General features: G+C 39.7%; 3 protein-coding genes across 4 annotated transcripts; 2 read left to right on the top strand and 1 right to left on the bottom strand.

The window, feature by feature from the left end:
* LOC115756129 (myosin-11-like) lies at nucleotides 1–27,431 on the top strand. 2 transcript variants are annotated; one of them, XM_030695817.2, is made up of 9 exons: nucleotides 2–421; nucleotides 851–1,051; nucleotides 1,148–1,270; nucleotides 1,361–1,398; nucleotides 1,500–1,617; nucleotides 1,791–3,989; nucleotides 4,175–4,312; nucleotides 4,667–4,755; nucleotides 4,907–5,467. In XM_030695817.2, exons 1-9 carry the CDS (start codon nucleotides 344–346, stop codon nucleotides 5,148–5,150), a joined length of 3,228 nt encoding a protein of 1,075 aa, XP_030551677.2. In that variant the 5' UTR covers nucleotides 2–343; the 3' UTR covers nucleotides 5,151–5,467. The 2 variants fall into 2 exon arrangements, with proteins under 2 accessions (XP_030551679.2, XP_030551677.2); XM_030695819.2 differs by lacking the exons at nucleotides 4,667–4,755; nucleotides 4,907–5,467 and adding an exon at nucleotides 27,337–27,431 and having other exon boundaries at nucleotides 1–421.
* LOC115756084 (protein LURP-one-related 11-like) lies at nucleotides 6,216–7,136 on the bottom strand. The gene is made up of 2 exons (XM_048285005.1): nucleotides 6,811–7,136; nucleotides 6,216–6,714 (listed from the first exon to the last, which is right to left on the bottom strand). The coding sequence occupies exons 1-2, from the start codon at nucleotides 7,102–7,104 to the stop codon at nucleotides 6,439–6,441; spliced, it is 570 nt and encodes a 189-aa protein (XP_048140962.1). The 5' UTR covers nucleotides 7,105–7,136; the 3' UTR covers nucleotides 6,216–6,438.
* On the top strand, nucleotides 15,577–16,266 carry LOC115756132 (60S ribosomal protein L26-1). The gene has a single exon (XM_030695822.2). It carries the CDS (start codon nucleotides 15,651–15,653, stop codon nucleotides 16,089–16,091), a length of 441 nt encoding a protein of 146 aa, XP_030551682.1. The 5' UTR covers nucleotides 15,577–15,650; the 3' UTR covers nucleotides 16,092–16,266.
* Nucleotides 27,432–27,639: the final 208 nt, after the last annotated feature.

Genomic DNA, 27,639 nt, shown 5'->3' with positions numbered 1-27,639 from the left:
GTTAACAAGCGAACTAAGCCACATTGCAAGCAGAGCACGAGCTCTCACTCTCGAGACGCAGAGCACATCAGATCTGCTCCTTGTTCTTCTTGGATACGCTCGCATTCCACCTTTCTCTCTCTCTCTCTCTCTCTCTCTCTCCCTTTCTGTGCGAATTCAGAGGCACTGTGCTTCGTATCTCAATCTGCCCAATGAGCTAGCACTCGGACAACGGTCAAGTCTCAAGCGTCGAGAAGACGGTGACGTGGGGAAGGGGGTAAAAAAAAGGGGAATGGCGAGTGTCCGGTGGCTCTCGCCGGGGTTCCCGTGAGTGTGGGGGGGCGGTGCCAGAGGGGATAAGAAGATGTTCAAGCCGGCGAGATGGAGGAGCGAGAAGAACAAGATCAAAGCCGTGTTCAAGTTGCAGTTTCATGCGACCCAGGTACTTGAAGAGTTCCATTTTTTATTATGTCTTGTTTGATGCTGCGAATGTGCGAAGCTTTGACTAAGTGGGTTTGAACCAACCGGGCTCAGCTTTCTTCTTCAGCATTGCGATCTTCGGTCCATTTTCTTCGTTCTTATAGTATGAGCTGAGTTGGGTCGGTTGTCAATTTGTAATTCCCCAGAAAGTGGCGATGATAGGGAGTTAATTCTTGGGAGTTTTGACAAAGCAGGAATTGTAAGCGTAGTGGCCTACCAAAACCACAGCAAGTCAGCAATTCGAAGTCTTTGTGATTTTACCCTTTTTTTTTCGTATTTTCTTGAATCTGTCGGCAGACAAATTGCAATTTCAGAAGAAGGAGAAGGTGAGGGATGCCATTTGAGATCAATGTGTTGCAATGATGGGTTTGAATTTCACATTTAATTTCAGGTGACACAACTGGATGTGGATGCATTGGTGGTGTCTGTGGTTCCTGGTGATGTGGGGAAACCAACAGTGAGATTGGAGAAAGCCACAATCAGAGATGGGAGATGCCACTGGGCCAATCCAGTTTACGAGACGGTTAAGTTCACTAGAGATCCCAAAACTGGGAAAATAAATGAAAGGATTTATCAATTCATCGTGTCCACGGTAATAAACTGCAGTGAATTTCAGTTCTGTTGATGTCGGGCCTTTTATTAGGCAAATTGTATGTTAAAGTCAATTATATGTGGAGGGTTGTTGCAGGGAGCTGCAAAATCTGGTTTCGTCGGTGAAGCTTCAGTAGATTTTGCAGATTACACTGAGGCGACCAAGGCTTCCTCTGTTTCCCTCCCTTTAAAGAATTCAATCATTGGTGCTATATTACATGTTAGCCTCCCTCCCTCCCTCTCTCTCTCTATTCTTTTTTTTTGTTGACAGAACTTTGCTTACTGAGAAAACATCTTCTGATTTTTTTAGGTTTCGATCCAGAGGCTGCAGGAAAATGTTGACAACAGGTGAATACCAGCATCATCGCTGACTTTCATTATGACTGCCTATGTTAGCAGAGCTTGACTTTGATTGTTACATTCCTGACGTTTTGCAAGTGCTTATGCAGAGAGGTGGAAGAAAATGAAGATACAAAAGTCAAATTGCACGACAGGAGCTTGAGATCCCACTTAAGCAACAGTGACAAAGATGAGACCAATGAGAACCCCACGAGTAGTTCTGCAGAAGTACGATCCTTTCTCATCCTGCATAATGTAAAACAATGTTCAGATTCAATTTCTATTTTCCATTAAGTATAGAGAAAGAACGACATTATAGAGAAAGAACGGCATTAAGTTTGAGTCTTTTCATGGAGCAAAGCAAATGATTGATGTTAACTTCAACTTTTTCTTAATCGTAGGATCTGCCAGTTAATAAGACCATCATCACCCAAAATGCCGAATTGAATGGTAGCTTCAGAGCCTCTAGTGGATCTGACTTAACTATTTCTAGCTCTGAGAGCAGCTCGGGACTGAACACGCCTCGGGAACATAGTGCTAACAATGCTATTGTTCCACACGAATCTAATGGCTTCCAATCCTCCATGAGCAATATGTTACTGCCTCACAGACAAAAATGGGGTTGGTCTGCCAGTTTGGGTCACGAAGTGGTCGCTGATATGTCAGAAGCCAATCTGGAGGGAAAGTTAGTGAAGGCTTCCGACTCGGAGATAGAAAGACTCAGAACTGAGCTAGCAGTGACGGCTAGGCAGGTGGGCATGTCGGAGTTGGAGTTGCAAACTCTCCGGAAGCAAATTGTGAAGGAGAGTAAAAGGGGTCAAGATCTCTCTCGAGAAATGGTTTCCCTGAAGGAGGAGAGAGATGCACTAAAATTGGAATGTGAGAAATTTAAGTCCTTACATATGTCAACAGTGAAGAAGAAATTGGAGTGTGAGGATGGGGATCTGCGAGCTCTTCTGGAAGAAGTTAGAGAAGAACTCAATCACGAGAAAAACCTTAATGCCAATCTCCGGGTGCAATTGCAGAAAACCCAGGAATCGAATGAAGAATTGATTCTTGCGGTAAAAGATTTGGATGAAATGCTGGAGCAGAAGAATCAGGAAATGGGTAAATGCTCCATCAAATCGGGACTATATGAAAATAAGGACTTTCCAAGCGAAGGTGTTTCGAGATGTGAAACAGATGAAGATGAAGAACAAAAGGCATTAGAAGAGATTGTTAAGGAGCACAGAGATGCAAAAGAAACGTATCTGCAGGAGCAGAAGATCATGGACCTCAGTAGTGAAATAGAGATCTACAGGAGAGATAGAGATGAACTAGAAATGCAGATGGAACAGATCGCACTCGATTATGAGATATTGAAGCAGAAAAATCACGAAATTTCCTGTAAGTTGGAGCAAAGCCAATTGCAGGAACAACTAAAGATGCAGTATGAGGGTTCGCCTTTTCGAAGTTCGCATGAATTAGAAAGTAAGATTCAGAGCTTGGAAAATGAACTCAAAAAACGGTCTGAAGAATTGACTGAATCTGTAACCACCATTGACGAACTTCACGCTCACATGAAGAGCTTGGAAGAAGAGCTGGAGAAACAGGCACGAGAGTTTGAAGTTGATCTGGAAGTCGTAACTCATGCCAAGGTGGAACAAGAGCAAAGAGCCATCCAAGTAGAGAGAGCCTTGCAAACGATGAGAAGGAAGAATGTTAATACTGCAGAGAGGCTTCAGGAGGAGTTCAGAAGGCTGTCTGAGCAAATGGCTTCAACTTTTACCGCGAACGAGAAAGTGGCCATGAGAGCCCTCACGGAAGCTGGTGAGCTGAGGATGCAGAAAATTCAACTCGATGAGATGCTCCAGAAAGCCAATGCAGAGCTACAGTTAGTCAAGGATTCATACGAAATTAAACTCTCTGAACTTTCGGACCAAAAAAGAGAAAAAAAGGATCAGATCAACAACATGGCTTTGGAGATTGACGAAAAGTCCAAGCAGCTCGAAGATTGTGAGAAGCATGAGAAGGAAGTTACAGAGAATCTACTCCATGAGATAATAGCACTCAAAACTGAGATCACAAGGCTCAATGCAGAGAATAATATGCTCTCTAAACAAGCAGCAGAGGAAGACAATTTGAAGGAAGAGCTCAGACAGTTGAAGAAATCAATCACAGAGGCAGAGCTGGTGGTTCAGAGAGGAAATGTGGAAAGAAATGAACTGGTGAGTGCAATAGCTTTGGTGAAGAAAGAGTTGGAGTATTCACTTGTGGAATTGAAACGCTTGAGGCATTTGAAGGATGAAAAGGATCTTACGATCTGCAACTTAGAAACAGAGGTCAAAACACTGAGAGTTCAGTGTAATGATTTGAAAAATTCGCTCGTAGAGGACAAGTCAGAGAAGGAGAATCTGAGAAAGCAAATATTCCAGCTGAAGGGAGACCTGAAAAATAAGGACAACACCTTCATGGGCATTGACAAAAGAGTCAAGGAAAGCAATGGCCGTGCAGCTATTTCTGAGGGAACAAAGAATGCAACAAGAAACAATAAAGTAGTTCCACTTGCTAGCAGCAATAAAGAGGCCTCAAATCTCAGGGAAAAACTGAAGTTGCTAGAGGTAAATTCTGTGCCCTTTGCACTTGGTCGATGTTTTTTTGCTGCTGTCACTGTTATTCTCTAGAGCTTCAAACACTTTGACCACCTTATCAAGAGTTCGATTGAATGATTGTTTCCTTCTGATGACAATTATTACTCAGAATGAGGTGATGCAGTGTGTCTTTTACTGACAGTAGCTTCTGACAGGGTCAAATAAAGTTGAAAGAAGCTGCTTTGGAAGACTCGACGAATACTTTTCTGGAGAAGGAAAAGAGTTTCAAAAGGAAAATCGAAGAGTTGGAAAGTAGATTGGACGAACTCAACCACTTTTACCCATTTAACAAGGTAGCCATTATATATATGTTCTTAACTAACTGTTGCTCATAAATTTTGGCAAGGAATTTGATTTTTTCGCTTGTCTAGAAAAAAGATGAAGGAAACATTTTACTAGGTTTCCAACAACTCATGTCATAGGAAGATAAGTTTGCTAATTAATGTGTACCGCCAAATTCAAAAGGAGAAAAAGATGCCAATCTCGTGACACTAAAATAATTATAGCTTCTTTCTCGTCCTGCTTAGAATTTCGTGAACCATGATATGATTGGATCTGATTACAAAACTGCTTTATAGATTTGTTTAGCTCTATGAGATCAGATCTTGCTGTACTCTACTCTTATAGTGTTTTAATTGCAAATCCAGGTTGCTGAAGCTACCAGAGGAATCACTCCAGAAAGTGTTTTGCCAGAAGAATCATGCTCATCCACAGAGAATGAGAACTTGATCAACAGGTCTGAATTCATGCAGCAAACTCCATATCCCTGCCAACTCTTTTTGTGTTATTCAGTAGTTGAAGAAATGCGAGAAAGTGGAAAATTGTTACTTTTGTAGGAAAATGGCATAGTAAATCTGTTTGCATTCTTTACTTTTCTATGCCCCCAGATATGATGAAGCCCCGTTGGACAAAGAAGTGAAGAAACATGCAGTGAATACTACAGAGGACGATGTTAGTTATGTATCAAAAGAACTGGAATCAATGAAGGAGAGGAATCGATTAATGGAAGGTGAACTAAAGGAACTGCAGGAGAAATATTCTGAGATGAGTCTCATGTTCGCGGAGGTGGAAGGCGAAAGGCAACAGCTTGTCATGACTCTGCGCAACCTAAAAAACTCCAAGAAGAATTGATTTATTTTTTTCTCATTTTACAGAAAGATCGATAGGCACATTGTACAGTTTAAGCATTGGGAATGAACATTGAGAATCCAGAAATGAGCCATCAGGGTCAACAAGAGTAAACCTATGATACCTATTCTTACTGCCGGCTTCTCTGATTGGCATTATACATCATTAGATAGGTTTCTTCATTTGTTAATTTTTCTTGCAGGGTTAACTCTTTAGCTTAAACATAATTTGTTGGGCGTGTCTCTGTCCCTGCAAACTTATTATTTAGGGGTGCTGTTTGTATTTGTCTTGAGATGTAATGATCAATCTGTGTTTATTCATATCTTTCCTCTTTCGCGTATCATTTCTGCTTCACTCCTGTTGTTCTGATCTCGAAGCCTGTACAAGCCCTTATCTTAGAACACTAATAAGCTTGCTGGGGAAGCGGGAAAAATTCGTAATTACTAATCGGAGTTCATCTTAACTGGAGTGTTGTATGTGTATTAGGGTGAGAGGTTTTTGAGACTATCAGCTTTTACAATAGAATGTTGTAGTTGAAGCTAATGGCACAACAGGTGGCAAATATCTAAATTCTAAGCTAGTGGATTGCTGCAAAAACTGCAGTAGGAATCTTATCATGCCCCATCTTCTCTACAGCGTATCTGTTGTTTTTCGGTCTGCAGTCATCACCCTATTGAAAGCAGTCATGTTAAGCACTATTTTGAAATTTGTTCTCGTACAGATCTGGGACAGGTCAATGAAGTAGGGAATGCCTCTCATTTTTCCTTTTGCATTTTGAAAAGACAGCACAACATGTCTGAATGAAGAGAATATATTGTCTTCAGGAGTATCAGCGATGTTGGATGATATTAGATGCATATTAGCAGGTTGCTAGACTTAAAAGTATAGAGATAGTGCATACGTTGAGAGATCAAGTGTAAATCATTTTCATATTTTCCGCTTCTTGTTTTATTACAAAATGTGCAGTATTCTACAAGAACTCTCTACCTTGCTTATGCTTTCTTAGGGAAAAAGATGGCTCATTGGCCCAAAAAAAAAAAAAAAATATCGGAATGCATAGCATGGTGGGCTTGCCGCTCTCGCTATGTCGAGATTAGATCACATTCTCCGATGCATTGATCCATAAACAGCGACAAGAGCCACGACTAGGGAATGATCAACTTCAGGCTCTACAGCCAAAGTCAAAACATCATCTCCTAGGTATACTCCAGAAGACGACTGCTTCCTCTTTCCCTGGAAAATCACCAAAGAAAGGCAGAGTGTTAGTTTGAGAGAATAAGAAGTACCTGGACTAGACTATAAGGGTGGTCAGATGTATGAAGAGGCCAACCTCTGCAATCAGTCCTCCTGTTCTGTTGACTATGCTGAATTCCGATTTACCAGCCGTGCTCTCCATGTTAAAAAATCTTGCCTGAGCTTTGTCACAGTGCACAGAAACTTGGCAGGATGATCTCTTTTTAAAGATGGGACAACCGTTTTTGACCTGGAACCAAAGTTCTCTGTCATTTGCATCTGAGCCGGTGCCGGTGCATTTGTATCCCTCCCAGCGCCCAAAAACTCGAAGTTTCTGCATTAACATTTACCAATAGCCTCAGTCCTACAATTCATATAGCAATTGAGGGCATCTAGTTAACTTTTAAGTGAAGAGAAACATAGACTATACCCTTTGAATTATGGTGAAGAGAACTTTTCCGCGTAAATCCATGAGAAAAACTTTTCTGCTACCCTTCTTTTCGTAGTTATCCATATGGTAAACGATCTCGCCTTTCTGGTTGAAAACAGTGCAGCCATTTCCTTGCATGATGAGCGACTTCATCCACACCGTGAAAGCTTCTCCCTTTAGAGCCGTATATGGAGAACAAGCAGCATCAGCTGGAGCAATTGGCACTAAAGAATGTACCTTGGCCATGTCACTCATCCACTGAAGTTTGCCTTTTTCTGTGAGATCTCTTACCATCCTTTGCGGAGGAAGAGGCACTTTTCCGGGTTTAAATACTCGGAGAAGACGGGTACCCAAGTAATGAAACATGCTTGAGGCTTGACGTTTATTGCAAGGGTTACCCATTTGTTGACCTTCTGGATCTGGGGGGTCTAATACTTCACCGGAAAATGCAGTTGGACATGTAATTAAATTATGCAGGTGCTGTTGATGACATTGGTGATGACAGAGAACTACGAACTAATATACAAACATTACTTAACACTTTTGTGCTCTTTGCATTGAGTTTTATATGCATCTGGCTTCTTTCTGATCTGATCTTTTTCGTGTTTAATTAGTGGGCGGCTTATCCAAAGGTGACGCTAATGGACTTTGCCGATAAGCCTCCAAATTAATCATTTTGTTCCCATTTTGGATTATCACACTTTTGTGCTCTGTACATTCACTCACTGTCCTATACATCAGCAATAAATTTTCAATATTTTCTGATGTTGGGTCGGATATGTGCTGCTCGAGTTATTGATTCGAACAACCTAAAACAAGATAACTGGCCGTCAAGATGAGGATCACGTTGCATGTCATTCTATATTGTCTGGATGTTGACACTAGGTTTATCCACCTGAGCAAGAAACACCAAAAAATTCAAGGTAGAAACCAAATGTGTAGTTACTTCACAGCGATACTATTTGCATGTTTATAGGTGATAATTGATGGACAAGTTAACGTGTGAGATGTGAAGCTTGATGGAGTTCTAGATATGGTGATTGGAGATTAAAAAAGGAGTATTAATGTACTCATAAGCCTCTCATCTTACCGGCGTACTCAGTTCTTTCAGTTGAGATCGAGGGCTCGGTATGAGTACATCAATGGGCTCGGATTTGGCTTCCTTATTGCGATCTTGGGTAGGCATGACGACAATTTGGCCCGAGAGAGAGTGAGGCGCTGACAAGTCAAGACATGCATTGCGTTTCACTAGTAGCTAGTAATAAATTCGTTGGTTCGGAAAACTCTCAATGGAAATCCAAACCCAACTATAAAGATCACAATGAGCAATTGGTTTCAAATTGTTGACATACATTCCACGTATAAGTAAGAAGCGCAAAATTGAAACTGATACATTTTACAAGCACCATCAGATTCGATCCCAAAAAATAAAAGCCCCATCAGATCAATCTAGCCGTTCATAATATGATAGGAGGCATAGTTTTCACATCTGAAGAACCATAAAGCAAAAGAATTAGGTTTATGAAATTTCGATTTTGTGACCAGAAAGTTATATTGAGGCCATTTTCTATAGGCTGGAGATTTAGGTTGAAATTTGTTCTTAGTAAATTTCACAATCAACTGAACGCCCGATTTCGTTTTCGGTTCATGCCAATCTCCTCTTCTTATACCCCGCAACAATACATCCCACCCTCTTCCTCATTATATCAAATTAATTACATCCCGAGAGACATCACAAGGCTAGTATTTTATTTTCTCTTCAAATAGCCCACATATATCAGCCGGGAACGGTCCAATATCTTATTAAGACACAAAGAAATTAATCAGTCAACTATACTAAACCAGATGTTCTTTTATAAAAATAGGTTTGTAGTTTCATTGGTCGTATCAAAGCAAGTGACTCCCGCGATCTCTTTGGTACATTCTTATAAACAATTTCGTCAAGGAATATCACCTAGTGCATCTGCTTCTCTCTCTATAAAATAATACTCAGAATGGAGATCCTGGTTTTTTTTATCCAAATACTGAGAATTTCATTAATTCAAAATAAGTTTGTGAACATCAGAAATTAACATATTCAACATAGGTTTCGGAGGAAAAGAGAATCAATTAGTGGGGAGTTCTTTTTTTCGTGGTGCCTTGGCTACCCAATCTACGAGCTTATTAGCCTCTTTTGGACGAATTTGGATTGCCTAACATTGAGATTTCCGTGACATGCATGACATTACTCAAATTAAGCTGTCCAAATGAAAATAGACGGTCTAATTTGAGACACGTCATGTGTTGAAAGAGAGGGAAAAAATGTGGGTGAGAATTTTTTTGGAGTTTGAAAAATTTTGAATCTCAAACATGGCTCAAATCAGGCCGTCCATTTTCATTTGGACAGCCTGATTTGAGTAATGTTACGCATGTCACGGAAATCCCAATGTTAGACGATATGGATTCCTCTTAGACAATGGGTAAGTTGCACAAAGCTGAGTTGGGCCAATTTTATCTTACACTCTTTAGTCCAAGCCTCTATGTTCCATCTTGGGAAACTTGCATGCTTAGCCACCGCAAGGCCAATTAGGTTGCTCGAGATTGGTTGGTGGACCTGAAAATGTAGGCATTTCGTGCTTTCCAGATTAACCAAACCATTTCGGCAATTTCTTCGTTAGACAACAAGTTTATGTTTAATTCGAAGCACGATGATATCCATTTGTCAAGTCAAGCAATGGGTTGGCTTAAAAAATGTAGCGTCAACCGGGGATTTGCCCATAAAGCCGTTATAAGTTATCTATTAATGGTGAACAAGGCATTGGGCATAGTGATGTCTACGAGCCGGAGAGACCTAAGTAAAAGGTGAACAAGCTTAGAACGAGAAGTTCGGTAAAGCTTAGAGGAACCTCCAATAGGTGAACAACAAGGTAGGGCCATGATTACCAATATGTTTGGAGGGACTAGAAAATGGAAGCTCAAGTGAAGTTAGGGATATTACATATGAAGTTTTTATGTGCTCAAATGTTGACTTAGATGAGGACACGAGACGAGCTCAGAGGTTGACGAGCTCAAACTCTTAGGAGAATTCAGAAGCAACATCCAAATTCAGATGCAAATCATTTTTATAACGGTTAGCAAATCAAGCTGGATTCGTTCTTGAAGATTATCAATCATGAAGATCATTCTAGGACATGGATTAAAGAAGACGAGAATGGCTCACCATACGAAGAACTCCATCTTGGGAAACGCTTGTCATTATTTTATGGGAGATCGCCTCAAATGGGGGATTCTTTCTTTTGGCATTCTTAACGGCTATAAAATCCTTTGTAGATAATCTCGTCCAAACGGGAAGTTCGGAGAGTGATCTTTTGAAGACCTTGCTGTGACATCGCCTTCTTGACCTCGGGACCTGTCACCCGCTCGTTAATCGCTCTCTATTTTTAATTTTATATTATATAATATAGGATGCATGCAGAAGACTAAACTAAAAGTCAAGTAACTCAACCATACAAAAATACAAGTGCATGAAAAAAACAAACGGTAGGCACAACACCTAAAAGGGGTATGGCCTTACTTATAGGTTTCCTACACTTGTTTCACACACACAAAGCAAGATCATTCGACGAACTACAAAAATATATATATAATAAACGGTTTAAGTACATCACCCTAAAAAGGAAAATGGTAGGCATGCCTAAAGAGTGTAGCTTTAATATGGTTCACTACTTGTACGACACATAAATCATACTAATCGAAAACAACTAATATTATATAATATGTATATCTATTAGTTAATTATATTATCTTGTAGTAAACAATTCAAACGAATACACCGAGAAGATTTAAGAGGAAATCTACTCTAAGTACTATCCGCCATCTCCGTTGGCGGGCTTCAAGATCCCGTCAACTTCTTGTCCAAGTCTTCTATTTCTCAAGTGGCTAAATCCTATCCGAAAAAGGGTAAATTTCACAAGAGTGAGCCGAAACTCAGTGAGTAGGACGTTCTAAATTGTTCGACTAAACTACCTATGGTCACTCAATCGGACCAAAAATCATGTGACAAGCATCGGGATACACGAGACAAGCGAACCATGAGACAACCAAGCAAGACCGACACCAACCACATGCAGAATGAGACTCGATAACTCCACACACATAAATCAACCTTTAACCACACCACGCACTCCACACGCATGAGCATACACAAGATCCATTTTCTATTATATTTCCACTTTGAACCGAGTACCATGGGACATAGGCCATGGTTATATGAGGGACACAAGCGTCATTTTATATCCGAGTGATACATGCCTCGATTCCGAGTTTTACCTCAACTTTTCGCCCATGGGACATCAGCCATGGGATCATGAGGAACATAGGCCTCATTTTCTCAAGAGGGACACATGCCTTGAATTTCCCTACCACGTGGCTCCATTCCAACGGGACACAACCCATTGACTTCCCGATTTCCATCAAGCTCCCATGGTGTACCGTCCGAAAATAGGCGGACATTAATTGTCCTTGTCAAGACACAAGCAAATGGGACTCTCGATTTGTTACATTTTCTCATCCTCGGATGCAATTAGCCATCAATCAAACAATTTCCAAGAACACCACCACTACACATACACATGCTTCAATTCTTAGATGCAATGCAAAGGACTCTAGAACTTGACAGTCTCATGACACGATACATCATACACCACATACCACCCACGGCCTTAGGTCGAATACCCATAATTCGGACCATTGAAACTCATACCATCTCGACAACAAACAAGATGATCCGCCCACGGATCTTGACTACCCAAAGTCGCACACGCATGACTCGGCAAGTATAACCTCTAACCCTTTCCACTAAATTAGCTATTTGTTTTCTGATTTCAAAGCAATCACATTGAGGGGGGTTCCTTACAAATAAATACACGGGAATAACATCAAAAGGCATTTGCTCCCCATTGTGGACCGGCACCATAGTAGGTGCATATCCATTGATGCCCCACGTCACCTTACATCCAACATCAAAAAGTAGTTGTTGTGTCGTCATGAATCAAAAACCTACCCGCACATCCGACCTATGACTAACTCCCGTCGCACTAATTGCTAGTGTAGTCATTGTCATTGTCCTCATCGTTGCCATCACCGCACTCGCTCACAAGGGGAGAGGGGAGCGGCCCAAGCCACTATCTTAGGCATCAAACGTAGATGGCAACAAAATGGTGCTCGATACTCCGCAGCCCTTCCTCGACCATCTCGATGGTATGCAACCTCTCATAACACATGTCTAGTGAAGCGGAACTCAATACGCACCTCTCCATGTGCGTGTGTATGCACTGGTGCTCCAAAATGGTAAACAACTTTGGTAGGCGGTGGAATTGACGACATATCTGTCTAGCTCAAAAAGATGTCAACCAACAAGGGTGAACAAAAGCCCAGCAAGAAATACATCTAACCAAACAACTAAATTGTATGTTTGCCACTTAGTCCCGTAGAATCAATAAGTGAGCCCTAACATAGCTTAAATGGTTTTGTCCTTAGCTTAAAGACGAACAATGTTATGGTTTAGCACACCGAGTCATGCTCAACTATTGCACGCTAAGTAATTCGTCTCACAATTCAAACAACCCGATGGCTCATGTTCATAATTTATTAGCAAACTAACTCGTGCTCATTGGCAAACTAACCTATAGCATCCAAATTAGGCATTGAGTCCTTCATCATGCACATGGTCGAACCTTATTTCAGGTTCGTTTACACTCCACGATTATCTACCAATGTACAAGGCGAGCTAATCCCCAATTCGGTTACCCCTAGCTAGATTGCAATCAATTTATCCAAGGGAACCAACACAAAAACCATGAGCTCCAACCATGATCCATTCGGGTGCTGGGCCAAGACTCCCTATACACAATGTAAGGCAAATCGCGTTAAATCGAGATTGAACTTGACGATCCATGCATTCATTCAAGCAACCCAAGGCCCAAAGATACTACTTCAAACAATGGCACGGATGCATAAAGTAGTTCACCCCTCCATGCAAACTAAAAATCCATCTACCATGCCCATTCTTCATAGCCAGCGATTTGCATTAATCCAACAACAAGCGAACACTCTAGTAGTAGGGCTAGATGTTTACTTGCCTTTCAAAGGGTTTGGAAGAGACGGGAGTGGAAACGGTGAAGAAACAAGCTCCGGACTCCTTCTACTTCTTCTCGGGCATCGTGGGTGGAACAGGAAGTGTGGGAGATCGTCGAGTGGACGGCAAGTTGTGGCAGGTTGATGGCGGGCCGAGGTGAGGTGTGGGGTTCGCCTACGTTGAGTTGCTACGGCGCCGGAGCTTAGTCGAGCTCGAAGAATGCACGGGCGGAGCTATCAAAGGAGACGGGCGGAGAGAACGAGGAGCTCTCGATGGGGGTGCGCATCCGCGGGAGGGGAGGGGAAGAATGGGAAGAGAGAGAAGGTTGGGGGGGTTTTATAGTGGAGGGTCTAAGGCATCGTCAACTAAATGGGGGAGGTTTTGCATGCCAATTCGGTTAATTTCTGTACAAATCGGTTCAAATAAAATCCAAATAGTTTCCGATTCCATTGCTTCTATCACTAGCCAAAGTCTAACAATCCTCCGCGCCAAATAATTAAATCTCCTCGTTGATCCATTTTAGTAGAAATTTAGGCTGACACACTTACAACAGCTAGTTTGAAGGTGAATGAGTATAAAAAAAAAAGACCTCAAGGTTGAAGAAAGAATGAGAGTGTAGAATCTAAAATTCCAAAGTTCGGGAGAGCTTCACATCCTTTATATGTTCTTGATCCCGTAATACTTAGAGGATTTCATTCAAGTGTGTGAGTGATAAATGAGAAGTCCATTGACTTGAATCATCACCGAGTTGTAACCTCTAAGCTATTCACCAAGATTGACTGCTAACGTGAAGAAGTGGACATAGGCTTAAACAAAGCCAAACTACTATAAACTCTTTGTGCAAATTCTTTATCCCTTGAACTTCTAGTTATTTTAATTTGATAATTGAATTGTGCACGCTACTGTTTTTAAGGACATCTCACATCTTGCTCTCACTTAAGCTCCGAACTAAACTCTAACCTTATTTGTTGAAAATTTCGCATTAACTTTTTAAATCTCATTGAAATCAACTATTCACACGCCTCTATGTGATGATTGGTAGCCCCAACAATTGGACCTATCACTATGCAGAGGTTGTTGATGACAATGGTGACAACAATATAACTAACATAGCAAAACATTACCTTAACACTTTCATGCTCTTTGCATTGACTTGCATTGTCCGCTTTCAGATCCGACCTTTTTCTTGTTTAATTAGTAGGGGGCTTATCCTAATAGAGAACCCAACCATGCTTAAGTACGCGAGCGGGGCCAAAAGAGACACGAATCGACTTTACCGATAATCCTCTAGGTGATAAACGCTAGCCCCAACAATTGGACCTATTACTATGCAAAGACTATTACTAACATAACAAAACATTACCTTAACACTTTCATGCTCTTTGCATTGAGTTCTATGTGCATTCTCTGCTTTCAACTCTGACCTTTTTCTTGTTTAATTATTATTTTTTTTTGTGGGGGGGGGGGGAGGGTAATCCTAATAGAGAACCCGACCACACTTAGGTATGCCGGTGGGGCCAAAGGCGACACGAATCGACTTTATCAATAATCCTCTGGAGTGAATGATTTTGATTAAATACTCTAATTTTCATAATTTGTGTAATTGGTCGGTGGTTTGTGGAATTGCTTCCATTTTACTCTCTTTAAATACTTGAAAACAGAAAAACCTTTGAACAAATTATATGAAAAGCTATATCGTAAGTAATTTCTTAAGTGGTTAGTATTTAGTGTGATGATTATGATAGTTACAACATTTGATAAAAGGAGTAACTTTTTTGAAAATAAAGGAAACTTTAAATAAAAATATAATGCCCGATTAAAATACTATATTTTCCCTCTTTCTCATGGATCAATGTGCACCGGTAGGCATCATGTAGTGGACAACATGTTGACAAAACCACATAAATCTCTAAGTATAATGTAAAAGTAACTTTATATTAACAAACGTAAAAAGAAATTTCAACCTCATCTGATGGGCATAAAGATGAATTGAATCATATATATTACTTACGTTACAATCCAGCAAATTAATTGATACTGAATAGTCATGTGCATAATTTTTTTTTAAATTCTTATTTTTCCTCCAACCATCGTTATAAATTGTGGACATCACTCACGCGCAAAATAAATAGAATATAAGTGTAGGTGATGATTCAAAAGGGTAGTAGAGAAAATTCCCGAAACTATAGTTCAAGAATAATTCCGTTTGAGTAAAACATTATCAAAGATTATTGCGTATAAATGATTCAGCAGCAATTAACGTTTTCAACATGATACCAAAGCACAAGGACGGCAGTAAGACCAATTACAAAATCCGAATTCTATGTTTTGAACCCAATAGGATATCGGCGCAAATATGAATTGTATAATATAAATATTAGATATATCTATGAGCCCGACAAATCTTAACCGTTGGATCTTTGGACCCCACATGGAATCCAATCCATGCTGTCCAAAGGATGCGATCGAGTTCTCGGTTTTCCCCGAAGGAGGGCACGCACGAGTTTCGCGTGATGGGCCAAACAGAAGTAAAATCATTTGAAACTGAACAAATTCCAATTTGGGCCGTAGCCCAAGATGAAGTCGAGCCCACCAGCGTAAAACCCTAGTTTCCATTTCCTTCTTCGTATATATGGATAACCTCACCTTCCCAAATCTTGATCCTTTTCAGTCGTCGGTCTCCGGAAACCCTAGCGAGAGAGAGAGAGAGAGAGAGAGAGCGAAGATGAAGTACAATCCTCGCGTGACTAGCTCCCGCCGCAAGAACCGGAAGGCCCACTTCACGGCGCCGTCGAGCGTCCGCCGCGTCCTGATGAGCGCCCCGGTGAGCTCCGACCTCCGGTCCAAGTACAACGTGCGGTCGATGCCGGTGCGCAAGGACGACGAGGTCCAGGTGGTCCGCGGGACGTACAAGGGTCGCGAGGGCAAGGTCGTCCAGGTCTATCGCCGGAAGTGGGTCATCCACATCGAGCGCATCACCCGTGAGAAGGTCAATGGGTCGACCGTGAACGTGGGGATTTCTCCCTCGAAGGTCGTGATCACGAAGCTCCGGCTGGACAAGGACCGCAAGTCCCTGCTCGATCGCAAGGCCCAGGGACGCGCTGCTGCTGACAAGGAGAAGGGGACCAAGTTCACGGCCGAGGATGTCATCCAGAATGTCGATTAAGAGAGATAGAGGGTAAAGGAAGGTCCTTTGTACTCATTTTTGTTGTCCATTCGGTGATAATTTTGGTTGTTTTCTGACTTCCATAAGGTTATTCGCTGATATTTCCAAGGATATTGCTTTAGATGTCTGGACTGCCCTGCTTTTTTAATCTACGAACCGGTTGGGTGTTCTGTCTCCTACTGTAGTGTTTTGTTTCAATTTGGTGTGATTGCTTTAGTTCTTTCGTGATCAGTCGAGCCTTGTTACGTTGTGGCTTTGGATTGGTAATTCAAGATGATGGTTGTCTGGTGCAGTATTATCTTCCCCGAGACCGTGAAATACTTGCGATGAAAGAGACTCAATAATGAGTTTGGTAATTAATGGTATTAGATAATGCAGTTTACATATTCTCTCAGTTGGTTCTATTCATCTGACTGGATTGATCAGTCCTTGGTGGACCTTTACTAATGCATCATGTCCATGGATCGGTTTGTAAGCTCTGTGCTAGCTTTTTCGTCTAATGTTGTCAGCTTCAGACTGGCTTGACCAGGCAGTAGTGCTTATGTAGTGACGTTTCTATGCAGTAGTATGAATTCTGTTGAGTATGTACAGCCATTAAGTAATTGATATTGGAAAATTGTTAACCCTTGTGTGCGGTTGAAGTCTTGCCATATCATTTTATTTTGCTTCTGGCTGATAAGTAGGGTTGCCTGGATTGATAGTGGTGCATTGTTTCTTAGGGCACTCTGCTAGTTTTTCTTTTTTTATTTTTTTGCTTTCTGCGGGCATAATAATTTCTTCTTGTCTAATCTTGTGAGCATTTAAGACACTTTTCCATTTTTAGTTTAGAGAATGAGTTGGGTAAACGATCATTGGTCTGGATTTCTTTCTTCCTTCTTAGTTAGTTACATGGGTTTTCCTTACTTGTTGTGCTCAGCTTGCTTAATTGCCTATCGTAATAGGATGTTATAAATGGTTCTTGAAAATTATAAACAGACTTAGCCGTTAGCTGATGGAGTAGTGCCTCATCAGAACGGGATAGTTTTGGCTGACAATAAGTAGAATTGCTGCCATGGAATATAATCATGTCAAACTTGCAATGCTTCTTGGAGTTTCTTTGGAGCTTTTTTACATGCCTTGGAGTGCTTCTGCAGAGTGCATTTCTTGCTTTCTTGCTGTGAAAGGAACTTGTTACAAATCTTGCTTTGGAGTGCTTCTGCAGAGCGCATTGGGTATTGTGCTTTGGCAGTTTTTGCCAAGTTGAATAGGTGGAGGGTTGTGGGGACGAAGCTTGTTGATTCTTTTACCATCCATAATCTGATAAATCATTGTGATTTAGCACTAGATTATCAAATGATTGACGGGTGGTTCCTCTGCAGAGGATTTTTGCCATCAATTTCAAATTGGATAAATATGCTTTAAACAGGGAAATGCATCTGATATGCATTAGAGGCCAGGTGAGTTTAATTTTTTACCTTTGGTTTGGTCTACTCTATACATCTCCACTGCATTATATACGCCTTCCGTAGTTTTACTGTCTCAAATAGCGGAAAGGTATACTCCACAGGCTGTATGGCAACTCTACCTTTCGTTCAATATGCTATTAGAGCTTGGTTATCATGCTATTAGAGTTCAGTCATCATTCTATATGCTCTATATCGAGTGACAAATAATGAGGTATCGGTATGTTTGGCCCCCAATGTTGTACCTGAGCAAGTTTGGATTCTAAAGGATTTTGCTCTTTCAAGGGTCTGAGACTTGGAGGAAGATTTTGTTGCTGTTTCAACTTGGTTGCCTCTTCACATTTGCTTACAGTACACCTGGGAAAAGCATATGCCTATTATGAGTCTGCCTGGGACATTTCCAGAATTCGTGACTTCGTTTCCATATGAGCATCTCTTTTTGGCTGTGAATGACCGTGTTATAAATTCAAATTCGGACAGTTGAAAGAACTGGTCTGGTTTCCAGTTCACATGTCAATCGCTTCAACTGGTTGAACCGTTGGGTTGTACTTAAGTAAAACGTCACAGCTGAATAATGTCATTTACACGTTTATGGAAGACGATGGACAAACAAAAGCGCTTAGCTCAGATGGCTGTTGATTTAGATATACATGTTTGAGGTCAGGGGTTGAACTCCCCTTGTTAGTAGGTTGGTAATTCGTGCCATTTGTTATGTCCACGTCCCGTAAAGTCATTGTGTCGTGTCAAAGGGGTGTAAATCTTACTAATCAGAATACCACACATTTAATAAATGTATTGAATTGTCTTGACATGAACATGGCATCGAGCTATCGACACAAACATGACATGTCTGATAGAGCAAATAACACGGCATTCTGATGAAGCAAATAACACGACATCCTAGTGCGCAAGGTACATCGCTCCCATGGCGGCGGTCTAAGTGAAACCATATCTCTTAATTCTCATGTTATTTCCTGAGAAATTCCCATACTCAATGTATCAAAATTGGAATCAGAAGCTGCATTCCTAAATCCCCAGGTATGAGTGAGGGTTAGCATGAACTCGCTAGCAAAGTCGCCGGCTAGACCCTTGGGGGCAAGAAGCCGGGGCTGTTTTATTGCTCCTTCAACACTCCAACCCCTGGCCATCTCAAACTTTGGGTTCCATCTTTCTCTTTCCTTTTTTTTTCCGGATTCGGCTTTTCTGTCTTGTTTTAAATCTTTTGGGCTTTTTTCAGTTTTTCTTTTGCCTTCTTAAATTTTTTGGCCCAATTATTTACGTGGCACCATTCAGCATGATTTCATCGAAAACTTGTGGAAAAAAATTTATATTTGATCAAATTGAATGGATCTAACAAAATTTCTCCAATTGTATAAATGCAATTAATTTTATGATTAGATCGCAGTATTTGAAAGTTGTAGTTAAGAACCTGGTATGAGGTTTGCCAGAGACAAAATTTGAAAAATCTGAACTCTGCATAGCTTATACCCTCGGAAAATAGGTGAGAAGTTCTTTCAAACCGATTAAACATGTTTCTTCTAACTGTGCACTGCAGCTTCTACACATGTATATCTTTTCTAAGTCTTGAAGGTAATAGATACTATCTTGTCATTGTTGATGATTACACAAGGTTTACTTGGATTTTATATCTTGCTCATATGAATGAAGCTTTCACTTCATTTTGAAAATTTACCAAGTGGATTCAGAATGAAAAAGTTTATGCTATATCTTGCAAAATTGATCAAGAGAGAGAATTTGAAAATCAAAACTTTTATGAATTTTGTGATAATCTTGGAATTCAACACAAATTTTCTTCTCCTTACACATCCCAGCAAAATGGGATATTTGAAAGGAAAAATTGTTCCTCGCACGAAATGACAAGAACTATTTTGATTGAGAGCAAAATAGCTTCACACTTTTAGGCAGAAGTTGTTTCAACAGCTTGTTATATTTTAAATTGTGTAACCTTGAGACCAATACTTGAGAAAATCTCCTACGAGCTTTTTAAAGATAGAAAACCAAATCTTGCATACTTTCGTGTATTTGGGTACAAATACTTCATTCTTAAAAAATGCTAATGATTGTGTTAGCAAGTTTGATGCGAAATCGGATGAAGGAATTTTCCTTGGGTACTCAACAATGAGCAAAGCCTACCGAGTCTACAACAAAAACTCTTAGGTCGTTGCAGAATCTAACGTCAAGTTTGAGGAAAATATTCAGAAATAGATTGATCAATCTAAATATGTTCAAGATTTATCATACACTCAAGGTCCAAAACAAGTTCAAGCGCCTAAAGAAGGCCTAGCCTCGGGGAACAATCAAGCTTCTGAAGGCATTCTGAATTAGGAAGATGTCCAACTAACATCGACCAGAGAAGAGGAAAAATAACTTGATTCTCACAACTCAAGCAAAGCTCAAGACGAGAAATTCAACAAGAACTGGAAACACAAGTCTAAAAATCACCCTAAAGAACTTGTCATTGGAAGTCTGGATGATGGAATCAAAATCAAATCATGGTTCAAAGAAGCAATGAGCAACATTGTACTAGTCTCCGAAATAGAACCAAAGGGAATTGAAGAAGCTATCTCAGACGAAAATTGGATTACAGCAATGCAAGAAGAACTTCATCAATTCAAGATCAATAATGTCTGGAAACTTGTGCCAAAGACCCAAAAATTGCCCTATTATAGGAACAAAATGGGCATTCATAAACAAGCTAGACGATAAAGAAAAACTGATTAGAAGCAAGGCAAGATTGGTGGCAAAAGGATATTCACAAGAAAAAGGGATAGACTACGATGAAACCAATGCTCTTGTAGCCAAGTTAGAGGCCATAAGGCTACTTCTTGCTTATGCATGTTACAATGATTTTGAACTTTTTCAGATGAGTGCGTTTCTGAATAGCTATATCAAATAAGAAGTTTATGTTAAACAACCATTTGATTTCGAAAACCAAAAGGAAAAGATCTAGTTCATACTATGAAGAAAACTCTTTACAGTTTAAAGCAAGCACCATGTGCTTCATATGAAAGGTTAAGTAGCTTTCTTTCCGAAAACAGATTCGAAAATGGTAATGTTGACACTATTCTCTTTATTTAGAAGCAAGGTAAAAATATTCTCTTGTTCAGATTTTCATTGATAATTTTATTTTTTGGCTCCTCTAACGAACGTCCGTGCACGAACTTTTTTGAGTCATTGTAGGATGAATTTGAAATGAGCATGATGGGAGAATTAAGATTCTTCCTTAGACTTCAAGTATATCAAACCAAGAAAGGAACCTTCATTCATCAAGAAAAATATGCATTGGAAATTGTAAAGAAATTCGGCTTCGAAAACTGCAAAAGGATAGAAACTCCAATGTCTCATTCGTCTAAACTCAACAAAGATGAGCAAGGGAAAGAAGTGGATCCAAAACTCTATTGAAGTATGATTGGGTCATTACTATATCTCGCAGCCTCAAGACCAAATATTCTATCCAGCGTATGCTTATGTGCAATATTTCAATCAAATCCAAAAGAGTCACAACTATTAGCAATCAAGAGAATTATCAAGTACATTGGGACTTATCCCAAGTATGGACTATGGTACTCCAAAGAATCTGAATTCTTACCGAAAAGATACTTAGATGCAGATCTTGCTTGTTGCAAAATTGACAGAAAGAGTACTTTTGGAACATATCAACTTATGAGAAACATGCTAGTTTCATGGTATTCAAAGAAACAACGCACATTTGCTTTTTCTACAACAAAAGCAGAATATGTATCTGTTGGAAGTTGTTGTGCTCAGATTCTATAGTTGAAGCAACAACTCAGAGACTATGGCGTTGAAAACTCAAATGTAGAGATTAAATGTAACAACAAGTTCCATAAACTTGACAAAAAATCCTATCTTGCACTCAAGAGTGAAACACATTGAAATCAAGCACCATTTCTTTCGCGGTCATGTTCAAAATGGTGATGTACACATTCAATATGTTGATACTAAAAATCAACTAGCTGATATTTTCACAAAGTTGCTAGATAAGGAATTATATTAGAAATGAAAAATTATTAATCCTTCTTCTTAAGCTACTTCAAAAATAGGTACATGCACACAGTTCAGAAGGACAAGTCCGTCTCTCACTTGAAATTCTGTTTCATATCCATAACATGGCAAGAATTAAGGTATGTTCTTCAAATCTATATTTGCATGCCCGATTGGTTGAGATAATATGTTTATCTGTTTGATTGATTCGAATTTTAGCACTAATTGATTTTTATTTCCAAAAATAAACCGATTTAAAGTTTTTCCTTAAGCTTTCAACTTCCAATGTAGAATTTCCTCTCCCACTAAAAGTTGAACCGTTGCTTCTCTTTGAAATGTTCTCTCTTATTTCTTATCAAAACTGCTATTGTTTTCTCTCTACTTCAAACCCTAAAAATCCTATTTCGAACACGGACACTCTTTCGAACTCAAACTCTTAAAATCTTTCTTTCACCTTAGCGAAATCATCTACTATTCACCAATGGCACCAAAATCCGCCTCCTCTGCGAAGAAATCCACTAGTGGAAGTGAGCGACAACTACAAAAATCTTCTCGGCTCGCATGGGGCAAATCTAAGCCTCAAGGTGATTCGCCCCCGTAAGAAATCTCCGGTTCGAACACACGAGAGGATGGAGGCTCTGCACCTCTAAACTTAGGTATGCCTACCACTGTGGTAAATGAGAAGGTTGAGAAGGCCATTGTTGTTAAACCACTAGTAGTTGCCATGAAAGATGCATGGATAGAAAAGAAACAATTTTGCAATTAGTAAAAAGTTGTGGTTTTATGAGTGAAGAGGAATTAAATACTATGTTGAATCTGCCTACTAGAATGGTTGTTCCCAGTGCTTCGAACACCAAGAGAGTGGATTCAAGAAAAGGAAAAGTGAATATGGGAGACCCCGAAGTGCCAATGTCCGCTAAGACTCCCTCGAAGGGTTTTGTTATTGGGGATCCTACTAGGACTCCATCAAAAGGGTGTTATTATTGGAGGATCTACTAGAAAAGTTACAAGTTCTAAGTCAAAAGGAAAGTTTGAGGACAATGATGATATACTATTTACGAACTTCAAAATGAAGTTGTCATTTGTTAAGGACAAAAATTTCAAGAGCAAACTCTTTTTGTCACAAAAACATGTAGACTTCTTTGAGCTACTAGAGTATAGAGGTGTGATGCCTCACAGGATTGTCGATATCAAGTACTTCGACAACATTGGCATTCGAATTAGAAGGTACATTGAAGGATTATGATTGAATTTTTTTTTTTTTCAGATTCAAGGGCCCTGTGTACCGTAATCTTGCAGCCTATTTCTATTCTACTCTTGCCTTTGCATCAATTGAGTCCATATCCTTTACTGTTGGTGATGAGTGTTATTTCTTCACGTTGATGAATTGGCTAAGATTATGGATGTAAATGCAGAGAAATTCAGGCCTATAGATGTTACACCTCAAGCTGCTTATAGATTTCTCACGTGGAAAGAAAATTTTTATCGACATACAAAAGCTCATGTATCTTACAATAACTTCCCTCTTAAGCATGTTGTGGTATATAAAATCATCATTGAATTCTTGCGTCCCAAAGCTTCATCCAAAATAGATATCTCAAAGTATGAAGCAAAGCTCACGTGGGCCTTAGTGACCAACTATGATCTCTCTCTAGCACACATAATCCTCCTACATACGTATAGATATGTTCACAAGGAAAAAGGACAAATATCCTATGGGGGTCTCATCTCTCCGATCTTCAAGTACTGCAAGATAACTCTCCCTACTGAGTTAACCAATTATGAGTTACCAATAATGGTGGCTAGAGAACAAATTCTCTAGAAAATGTTCTTCAAACTTATTAACCAGGGGTGGGTAAATAGATAGAAAGATCTTGTGAGAATTAACTTGGAGACACAGCAAGATGATCCCGAGAGAACAACAAATAGAAGAAAAACTGGAGATTTTGAAAAAGACTTCACACGTACAATTGAGGAAGGTTTTTCTTCAACACTTGGAAGAATCTGAAGGAGAAGATGCTTAAGAGAAACATAATGCATGCTCAGATGATGAAGAATGAACCCTAACAAACCATTCCAAAGATGGTTCAGAATCTTCTAAAAAATATGAAAGTGTTGAAGGTCGCTCGGATGCGGATGGTGAGGAAGAAAGTAGTGAAGATGATGGAAGAGATGGTGGAGGAGAAAGTGCAGTTAGCACCGAATAGGACAATCCGAATGCCTTAGCCGAACAAGCTATTCTTCTTGAAGAGGTTGAAAGACAAGCTGGATTTGAAAGGTGGATGATTGATGAAATATGGTTGGAGATGCTAAATGAAAGGGAAGGAGCCATCACCATAGAGGAGCTTATTCCTAATTTTCCAAATGATCAACCGCAAGTTTCTGAGGATATCCAGGACATGGATGTAGAGATAGTGGTTATTAAGAGACCAAATGAAGCAGATGTTGCATAGGAAGCTAAGGATGCTGAGATTCAGGGGGAGTACTCCAAACAGACTCAGATTATGCTGCTTATGTTCAGAATGAGACGGAGCAAGCCCTAGCTTAGACTCATGGGGAGACTATGACTCGCATTCAAATGGAGAACAAATTCGAAACTTCCCATAAGGGAGATTCCTTTGAAAAGGGCAAGGAACCTATGGCGGGCACTACGATGGATGAGGTGCCTCTTGGCAATTCCACTAGTCAATACATAGTGAGGGCTTTTGTTGCTGAATTTACAGAAACCAAGGCATCCCAATTCCTTATGTAGAAGAGCATGGACCAATTGCAAGCCTCTGTTCATCAAGAGATGAATAAAATTGCTTCAAAAGTGCAGAGACGCTTATTCTTATTTGAAAAAGCATTTCGTTAATACCTCATGTTTATCCGCGATGCTATATCCAGTCTGGATAACTACATCCATGTACATGATCAAAGGGTGGTACTTGTTTTTCCTAAACTTTTGGAGGCAGTAACCCAAATACTGCAGGTGCTAGACCTAGTAATGCCAATCAAGAATAGCCTGGAGGACTTCCTAGGGAGGATGGACGTGAGCTAGATGGTGCTTCTGATACCAGCCAACAACCCAAACCAACACTCTTCAAACTAAATCTACTTGTTATTGCAGTATTTAAATTGTTTATGTTGGTTATATTATGTTCTTAATGGATCTATATGTGCTCCTATCACAGCCTTACTATGGCTTAATAGTTGATTTTATAATAATAATCCTATTGGTTGACCTAATTTTGTTGATGACAAAAGGGGGAGAAGATGTACTGATCTATAGATGCAGGTGTCATAGTGCGGATGCAGTGTTCAAAAGTTATAAGTGTTCAAGTGTTATAGCTTGATGAAAAATGACACGGTGATATTTTCTAACTCTAATTGTGTCATATTTTATTCAGAATCAAATTCATATTAATGTCCATGAACATATCTTGATAATCAAAATCATTTCAAAGCAATATACGTTTAGGAAGTTTTGTCATCATAAAAAAGGAGGGAGATTGTTGAGAAAACCTCCTTCAAGAGACTTTGATATTGACAAAAATGTCCTTATTCGTATTGAATATGGTGAATATTTTAAGTGTTTTATCTCGGGTGTTACACACGAATGAAAAAACTTATATTGATCTTAATTGGTGTTCAGACTCAAGACAAAGTCATTGCATATTTACTTCTGAAGGAGTTGAATTATTTTATCCAGATTAAGTGGAGTATTATTTATGTAGATTCAATTATATCTTTGAAGAAACTTATATGCGAGCATCATCGAGGACTTTATCAAGCTCAAATTCAGTGTTCAGATTGTTTAGATTCTAGAGGCTATTTCTGTTTTTGAAGGATGTTCAGAACCTATGATATATCAATTGGAGAGTGTGAAGATCCACGTTTGATAATTATAGATATGGCTAAGAATTCCGTATAAGGAAGTTTGTAAGTTTTTATTGATAGGATGATTCTACAACTCATAGTAGAATATCTTCGATTAGAAATTATCTTCCAGGAGTCAAGACAACTTTCATGTTTGAAGAACTCCATTTATGGAAAGCAAAGATTGAGTTCTATGGGCGACCGAATCTGATTGCTTCGGAATCTCCCAAGATACAGTCTTGTTCAATCAAGATTGATAACGTCCAATCAACGATTGAAGAATGATCCTTTGAAGACCTATCCAATGGCTAGTTTGGGGGTAAAGGACTATAAAAAGGAGATCCATGGTGCAGCTACTCGTGTAGGATTAGAATCATCATTTCCAAATTGCTAAAGTGCTTCAATATTTACATACTCCTTCTCGAGAGCTTTAAATTGAAAATGTGTGAGAGGCTTTATAAGAGTGTGAGAGTACAAAAAGTGCAATCACTTTTAAACCCTCATTGATATAACTAGTGGAATCCAACTTATCGGCTGTCAACGTGGAAGAATGGGCGTAGGCTTGATCTAAGCCAAACTATTATAATCATCGTGTGTAATTTTCTCTATTTCTAAACTCTTTTGTTTGTGCTTGATAGAGCATTGCCTATTTATGTTCAGAATCATATACTGCATACATTCTAATTCCGACTCTGCGTTTAGTTTGACTTGATTCTTTTAATTTCGTAATTTCTAGTCAAATTTGTTTAAAATCATCTATTCACCTTCCTCTAGGCGATATTTCTAGATCCAACATAAATCGGCCTTAGCTTTCTTCAGCATTGTGATCATTGGTCCATTTTCTTCATGATTATAGTATGAGCTGAGTTGGGTGGGTTGTGAATTTGTAATTCCCCAGAAAGTGGCGATGACAGCACAAGTTTTGAATTTGTGAAATCTTAAGGGAGTTAACTCTTGGGAATTTTGAGAAAGCAGGAACTGTTAGTGTAGTGGCCTACCAAAGCCACAGCAAGTCAGCAGTCAGAAGTCTTTGTGATTTTATCCTTTGCTTTTTTTATTTTCTCGAATCTGTCGGCAGACAAATGGCAATTTCAGAAGGAAGGGTGTGATGCTATTTGAGATCAATGTGTTGGAGGAATGATGGGTTCAAATTTTCGCATTTAATTTCCGGTGACACGATTGGATGTGGATGCATTGATGGTGTCTTTGGTTCCTGGTGATGTGGGGAAACCAACAGTAAGATTGGAGAGAGCCACAATCAGAGGTGGGAGATGCCAATGGGTCAATCCAGTTTTCATTTTGACGTCCTATGTTAGCAGAGCTTAACTTTTGATTGTTATATTCATGACGTTTGCAAGTGCTTATGCAGAGAGGTGGAAGAAAATGAAGATGCAAAAGTGAAATTGAACGACAGGAGCTTGAGGTCCCACTTAAGCAACAGTGACAAAGACTAGAGCAATGAAAACCCCAAGAGTAGTTCTGCAGAAGTACGCCCCTTTTTTATCCTGTCTAATGTAAAACAATGTTCAGATTCAATTTCTATTTTTCATTAAGTATAGAGAAAGAAGGTAGCCGTTTTATATATGTTCTTAACTATTTGTTGCTGATAAATTTTGGCTAGGAATTTGATTTTTTCGCTTGTCTAGAAAAAAGACGAAGGAGACATTTTACTAGGTTTCCAACGACTCATGTCATAGGAAGATAAGTTTGCCAATTAATGTATCCCACCAAATTCGAAAGGAGAAGAAGATGCCGATCTCACGACACTAAAATAAATATAGCGTCTTTCTTGTCCTGCTAAGAATTTCTTGAACCATGATACGATTGGATCTGATTACAGAACTGCTTTATAGATTTGTTTAGCTCCACGAGATCAGATCATGCTGTACTCTACTCTTATGGTTTTTTAACTACAACCACAGGTTGCCGAAGCTACCGGAGGAATCACTTCAGAAAGTGTTTCGCCAGAAGAATCATGCTCACCCAGGAAAACGGAAACTTGACCAACAGGTCTGAACTCATGCTACAAACTCCAAGTCCCTGCCAACTCTTTTTTTTTTTTTTTTTTTGATAACCGAGGTGTCCGGGTCAGTTTGCGCGCACCTCGACTATTCCTCGGGGGAGACTAGCACAACAATCCACCGCTATGGCCCCCTACTTAAATCATAGGTGCTCAGCTAGAGAATCGAACCTGGGACCAGTGCGCCTAACCACACAATTCCAAA

Source organism: Rhodamnia argentea, chromosome 9 (genome assembly GCF_020921035.1).
Source record: "Rhodamnia argentea isolate NSW1041297 chromosome 9, ASM2092103v1, whole genome shotgun sequence".
Lineage (NCBI taxonomy): Eukaryota > Viridiplantae > Streptophyta > Magnoliopsida > Myrtales > Myrtaceae > Rhodamnia > Rhodamnia argentea.
The sequence above is the reverse complement of the archived record's forward strand: the minus strand, read 5'-3'. Positions and strand labels throughout refer to the sequence as shown.